Raw genomic sequence first — 7225 nt, 5'->3', positions numbered from 1 at the left:
TGAGGTCGGATTCGGATTCAGCGCAGCAAAAACCTTCGGGTATACTAGGTCTGGTCTCTGGTTCCGGACCTTTGTCAAATTTTGTCGGCCTGTGTAATCCACAGACATTTCAAAATTTCTGTAAAGATTTCTCGTACATCTAAAACATTGTACATAAATTTTAATCATTTCTGAAATATTTCACAAAAATTAGGAGAGTTTCGCATAGATTTCCAATCGGTTTACAAGATTTTGATGATTTTCCAACGACTTCACAAACCATTCTGATACATTTAACAAATGTCGCTCAACAAAAAGTTTCACTTGTATTAACCACAATATATGGTATAAGAAACCAAATTTTATTAACAAACAATGTCTACTATATGCGGTAGAAGGAGCCCCCCCCCCCCAAAGTCGTTCCGGCGCCACTGAGTTATATAGTCAGTTCGATTTGAAAGATAAAACGGTGTAGACAAAATTGAACAGCATATAAAAATTCGGTATGTTTTTTATTGCAATATTAACCCTCATCACTTATACCTCTGAAAAAATACATATCACTTACATTCAGTTAAATTGACCCCAGCTGACTTTGAAACGTTTCATATAGATTATATGCATGTTATGAACTTGAAACAATTCACAGACGCTATTAAATATATAGAAATTATATTCTGATTGTTTTTTAAATAAAAATTATATGGAGACGCATACCAATTTTCTAATTAAAAAGTTATTAAAAAATTAATTTTTCATTTAAAAATCATAACTTACGCAATTTTTATTATTTGTAGCCAAAATTGTTGGTGGGTACTCTTCTAATATCGTGTATCGGTACAACAATTCTATAGGTCAGTCTGATTCAAAAAGTATAATTATTTTGAAGATCGTATGCGAGGTATATTTAGAAGAAAAGAAAAAATAAACGTCCGTAACGAATTTAATATTTTCATCTATTTTTATTCATACGCAAATGTTTCTTATCAGGTTAGTTCTGAATATGCTAGTTCGTCAGGCAATTCATCGTGTTCATCATCATCATTCGACAAAAGTTTATTCATGTCATGAGCGATTTTAGTTTTACCAGAAGATCACAAAATACTCAGGAATGCACTCTGTATTTGGAGTTAGAATAACATTCCCGCATTCCTAACCCTAAATGTTGTTATGCTATCAAAAGTTTTTTCCACTTTTGTTCAGATAACTTATCTTCGATTACTTTCACACATTCGTCTTTGATATCGTAATTGGCTTTGATATAGCTCAGAAGTTTTCCTCTATCTTTGTCGCCACGCGTGATTAGAAAATCACAAAGAACTTGCTTCGGAACTTTAAGTTCATTCATTGTTAGAACAATGAATTTTATCGAAAATAAGGTTTTCGATTGAAGCTTATAAAGGAATGATTTGAAACTTACCACTGATGAAACTTTATAGTACCACAAGAAGAACACGAAAACAAAGTATTCACAAATCTGCACTTTATGAGGAATAAACCTCACTATTTGCACTCAAGAGTCGTAAATAATGAAAGGCAGGAAAACACAAAAGTCCAATGGATACCGGTTCACACATTTTTCTCGTCACTCCATGTTCAATGGCTACGCTGTTTGTGGAAGGACATTGAAAAGTCGACGCACGTATCCATTGGATTTTTGTGTTTTCTCGACTTTCATTATTTACGACTCTTGAGTCTTAGGAGTTTCATTTTTTATGATATAATCAACATTTCATCAAGAAAGAGACTTTTCCTATTTTCAAGCGTCTATTAAATGCATTTATTTTTTCTACCAAAGAATGACCGTTTAAAGCATTTGTTAATCAGTATTGTTTATAATAATGGTAAATATTGTTATTTTCCATTCCTGTCAGGGAATGTTCATTTCTGAAGGCAAACCTAATGATTGCGAAGAAAAATGCATTTTATATATGCAGAGACGCTTATTTATTAAATTTGTTTATGAAGTTTATTTATAACGATCAAAAAGTTATACTTTACTGTTTGATTAATTTAACGAAACATTAATTACACGCGATTTCGTGGGAAAAAACGTGATGAAAAGAATTTCCAGGCTTCTATGTACAGCAATAATCGATTTTGTTCATAAATCTGTTTCTAACAATTGAAGAGATTGCACGAACTTCATCTAAGTCATTAGAGTTTGTTAGTTGGTTTAAATCTATCAATTTCTCACCTTTTTGAGGTAAAATCAATAAATGATACAGAACAGGCTGCTCAAATTAAAAAAATTATGGCTTTTTGGTTTTTTGCAACTTGATTAACAAGCGAACCGAGCCCTTTTAGCAAAATCGCCCTGGACAGACCTCCTCAGAATTTAATGAGCTTTAATTTTTTTAAATCTGCCCGCTTCGCGGGGACATTCTCATCGAGCGCTACGCGCGCGGCTCGCTTCGATCGCAAGTTTGAGCGCGCCTAGGGCGCGCGACGGTTAATTCTCGCGCTTCGCGTTCGATAATAGGTTACCTCGCGCTTCGCGCTCGGATATTTATTCTTTCCATTTGGAATGCTTGAAAAAAACATTTTCGAAAAGATCTCTTTTAGATGGCAGTATTTATATGCGTCTTCATATTCTGAATTGTCTACTTAATTAAGTATAGTTAAAAATTAAGTTTCTCAAAGCTCTGTAGGCTTTGAGGTACACATTCTCATCGTGACACTCGCGCTGCGCGCTCGATTTCGGACAGACATTTGTAAACAGGTTTTGTTGGATTTTTTTTCTCGTTACTTTCGTCGTTTTTCCACACAGTTTTTTTTATTTTACTTTTTTCAACGTTATTTTTCACGAATAAAACAAAAAGGACGCGTCCTATCAAGAAGTGATTTCTAACGAAATTGTAGATCTTTTTTGGGATAACCATTTTTGTTAATTCATCTTTTTTTGTATCCTACATAGTTTGTCCACAAAATGGAATTTTTTATTTTCCATTATTTTTTGTAGAATCAAAATTTGAATTTTCGATTTTTTAAGAAAATTCAAAAATTGCTTATGATAATCTTCTAGGGATTTCAAAAAGAAAGGTTTTTCTTCTCTTGACTTTTTTCATATTGTGCGTTTTTCAGCTTCAAATTTTGATTTTCGGTTGATTAAAAAAATTTTGAAAACGCTATAACTCTGAGAATTTTCTTTTCGTCAAAAAAATTCATCAGGATAAATTGTTTTTTCTTTTCAATACTATAAATATCCATACATAGAATTTTCAAATTCAGAAAAAAGTGGTCTCAAAAATTTTCAAAATCCACTCACTTTTTGAATTTTTATCAAAAATGGCTGCTTCACGAACTCTTCCTTTCTTTTAGGACCTAAAAAAAGTGTGCCATAGATGGATTTGATTCGTTCATTTTTTCGAGAGTTATCGTGTTTGCGGACGGACGGCCGGACGGACAGACAGACGCCATCATGAAAACCTGATTTTCGGATCGAAACGTGGAGATCCGTTGAAAAAGTGTGATGTCAAATTTCCAACAATTCTAATACTTTCTCAATCATAAATGATGAGAGTGTAACAAGATAGAATCGGATGAGAATTGTAGGCTTGGATCATTTTGTACCCCAATTTTCTAATTTGCCGAACTATGCGCCATTGCGCTTTTCAGTGGCTGTTTGTGCCGATTCTTAGCACCTAAAGCGCACCGAGAAGTGATGGGATGGTCATAAAATGTTCCTATTGTATTCGTCACGTACCGGTCGGCCAGAGTTATTTGCAGTACCTGGCAGCAACCAAACCGTCTCCCGTTTTAGAATTTTCTTCAAATTATTAACACTTTTGTTTAATTTATGAATTTTCTCATTATAAATATTTATAATTATAACTTGTATACTAATATACTACTCTGAAGTTGAATTCAAAAATGTTGTCTGTTTTGACTATCTCATTCCATTTACAAGATACGTTACATTCACTTCAATTTCAAACATCCATAAGAAAAAGTTAGATATCTGAAATCATCGAAACCCGTAGATTCTGAATTTATAACCTTCTCGTAGAAAATTTCAAGATTTTACAAATTTGGATTTTTAATCCCTTTCAGCTGGTCTACTTGGTAGCCTAGTCGCATTGGCATAGGCACGCCGAATTTCACTAACACTATAGTATACACTACTAACTTACCTTTTCAAAGACCTCACAGATTAGATTTATTGGGTGAAAATAGCCTTTTAGAAGTTTAAATAGACACTTGAAGGGGGCCCAGGTATAGAAAACTAGCGGTTCAGGTAGGGCTGAAGAAACAGCACAAAGTACGCACTGAATGGAAACTCTACAATGTACCCGTAAAGACCTCATTGGGTCCCCATTCGGTTCCTTTTTAAAAAACTCGAATAAACAGCAAAATCAACTATTAAATCGTTGAAATTCGGATTCTACGTTAAAATTCCCTATAGAAGGTCACTGAATAATCGCAATAGATTTTTTTTGTAACTGTAAAAAATTTTAAAAAATGCAAGACGTGTAACGCCTGTTGACTGCTACACTTCAAACGCGTCGCCTGTAAGTAGCAGTCAACAGGCGTTATACGTCTTATATTTTTTTAAACTTTTTATCGTTACAAAAAAAAGTATTGCGATTATTCCGTGACCACCTATAAGGAATTTTAATGTAGAATCCGAATTTCAACAATTTAAACGTTTATTTTGCAGTTTTTTCGAGTTTTCTTAAAAGGAACTGAATGGGGATCCTATAGGGTCTTTACGGGTACTCTGTAGAGGCTCCCTGCGGTTCATTACTTTTCTACTTTATGCATGATATGCATTCAATTTGTCTAAGACAAAGCTAAACTGACTATTTGGCTGAAATCAGAATCAAAAATGTGCTGTTACACGTTCAAATATTGTTTTGCTTACTTCCGTACTTTGAACGTCGTACGACCATTGAGAGATTCGCGAGCTCTAACCACCTTGTACATGCTCTCAGAGATACCATATTTTTTCAAAAAAGACTGTTTTGAGGCACCTGATTTCACTTGTGTAAAAGCTTATTTTTCTCTTCCAAAGATAAACGCTACCTCTTTTTTCCCTCGACATTTTCGTAACGCGCATAACCTAAAGATTGAATGACTAAAAGCGCGCTGAAGCGAATGTCCTGAGATATTTTTGAAACTAACTGAAAATGACTGAAGCAGGCGACACGACTGCTCCTGACGGTACTGCCCGCTTTGTTCATACACTCCTGCGTTGTTTTTGAGCTTCGATAACAGAGGGTCTAGGGACAGTGTGGCAAACTGGTGTACTGCTCACTGATTGGCTCCGCCATTTTCTTTGCACTTGCGCCCAATATATAGATATACTTAGTATAGCTTAGTAGCGGCCGCGTGTGGCGTGTAATGTGCAGTTGTGACGTGATGTAAACAATGTACAGTATGCATCAGGATTGCTTTTAAAGAATTTTATGCAATTAGGAAAAGCGAATCGTCAGGTAAATCGTTTCTCATAATTTTTGTTTGTTAAATATACAAGTAGTTGCAGAAAACATTGAAGTTGGTGTGCGAGTTATGAAAAATGTAGCTAACCTCAAAACTTACTTATATTTTCCGTTTATTTATTTTAATTTCATCTAATACGCTATTATTCACAAACTCTATGGGTTTCTCATTTTTATTTCCTCTTTACTTACAATCCTCTCAGGAATGGGGATTAAAGTTTTTTGTTTTTTAATTCATTCAATAAAATGAAAAATGATATGGATTTGTGTTTTTTCTTTTCATTTTCAATTTATTTAAATAAAGATCCCCTGGGTATGCTGGTTTATTATTTTAATTTTCTAATTTTTTAAAATTAACTAAAATACCCCAGGCACATGGATTTAGGTTATTGTTTTCTTTATTAATTTAGATAAATAAGCATTCCCCCGGGTACGACGGTTAATGGCTTGCGGTTTATTTATTTATGGCAGCATCCGGCTAGTTGGCCACACTGTCCCTGGCTAAGCTCGCAGCGCTATTCTCTCGCCCCTTTGGACCACCTTGTTCTCTATAACAGGAACTTTTCAAGCTGACTTGCTGTGCACAATATTTATGATAATTTGAAAAATTTAGATGAAATGTAAACATGTAATATACGAAAACGAGCGCAGAACGAGAATGAGCCCGAGCAGCGGGTAGACGTTCTGGTCAGTATTGATTTTCGATTAATTTTTTTCTTGAATCTGTTTCTATAATTCCAATTATTTTTGCATGATTTAAAACAGCTCGGCAAAGACTAAAAATGCTTTTCATTATTTCCGCTTAAATTAAAAATCGTAAAAGTTAGACAGTTTTTTTGCCGTTCCTGAAAAGTTTTTGTTTCGACACTTGTGAGGCTCTGAATTGAAACCATTCAGCAATATATACAAAAAATATTTTTTTTAGTAGATTTAGGAACATATAATAAGCAAACAATATAGGTCTAGACTCATAAAGCATTCTGATATGATAATACTAAGCTTACCTCCATAGCCTCGAATGGCAGTGAAAATAATCCAGGCGATTGCAATTGACCACATTGGTCTCGATATGGCACCGTAAGTAGTTTCCCAAATTATATCTAGTTCATAATGAGTGTCTGCTGAAATGCAGTAAGCACCTATGCAAAATAGAACGAAAAATGTTGCTACCAACCATCCAATGAAGACTGTAGTCTGTTAGAAAATTATAAAAAATAAATTTTTAATCAGAACATTCATCTAAACATTAACTAAATTTTTTTCTTACTGCAAAAGTAAAATCATACAAATAAATCAAAATGTACCTTACTCAGTTTTTCTGGCCCCCTGAGTACTATGAATCCAAGTAATACTCCAACAAGCCAAGGACTGGCTCTGGTATAAGTTTGTATGTACAAATTTGCAAACATTTTTAAAATAAGGTCAAAACTGAAAAGTAATAAATTCAATTGAACAGAGGCTCATAGGAGAAGAAAGTGAAAATCCTGAAATTTATGGAATAATTTGCGACCAGAAAGAAAATGTCTAGTTTGGCACTCTGAAATAAATGAAATACAACTTTTCTGCCTTTTAATGTTAAACTTATTTTCCTGCAGAATAAATAATTGTCACAAATGTTTTATAGATATATTTTTTTTGGATAGCGAACATATAAAATTATAAATTTAATAAAAATCTGACTCGAACTACATAATTTCAACAAACAGATTTTACAATTTATAATTTTGTATTATTGTACTTTACCAAAAACTCAACCTACAAAAATGTGTCATAATCGGTGGCGTAGCCAGGAGGGGGTGGGGGGG

The 7225-nt window shown here is 33.8% G+C and overlaps 1 protein-coding gene across 1 annotated transcript in view; it reads right to left on the bottom strand.

The window, feature by feature from the left end:
* The window catches only part of LOC117173628 (nose resistant to fluoxetine protein 6-like), an 11998-nt gene extending 5169 nt beyond the window's left edge, over positions 1–6829 (bottom strand). Inside the window, exons 1-2 of the mRNA XM_033362269.1 lie at positions 6725–6829; positions 6425–6614 (exon numbers count right to left, since the gene is read on the bottom strand). Coding sequence (XP_033218160.1) covers positions 6425–6614; positions 6725–6829 — 295 coding nt within the window. The remainder of the gene's footprint in view (positions 1–6424; positions 6615–6724) is intronic.
* Positions 6830–7225: the final 396 nt, after the last annotated feature.

Source organism: Belonocnema kinseyi, chromosome 5, assembly GCF_010883055.1.
Source record: "Belonocnema kinseyi isolate 2016_QV_RU_SX_M_011 chromosome 5, B_treatae_v1, whole genome shotgun sequence".
In the NCBI taxonomy this organism is placed as follows: Eukaryota; Metazoa; Arthropoda; class Insecta; order Hymenoptera; family Cynipidae; genus Belonocnema; species Belonocnema kinseyi.
This window is presented reverse-complemented; position numbering and strand designations above follow the sequence as displayed.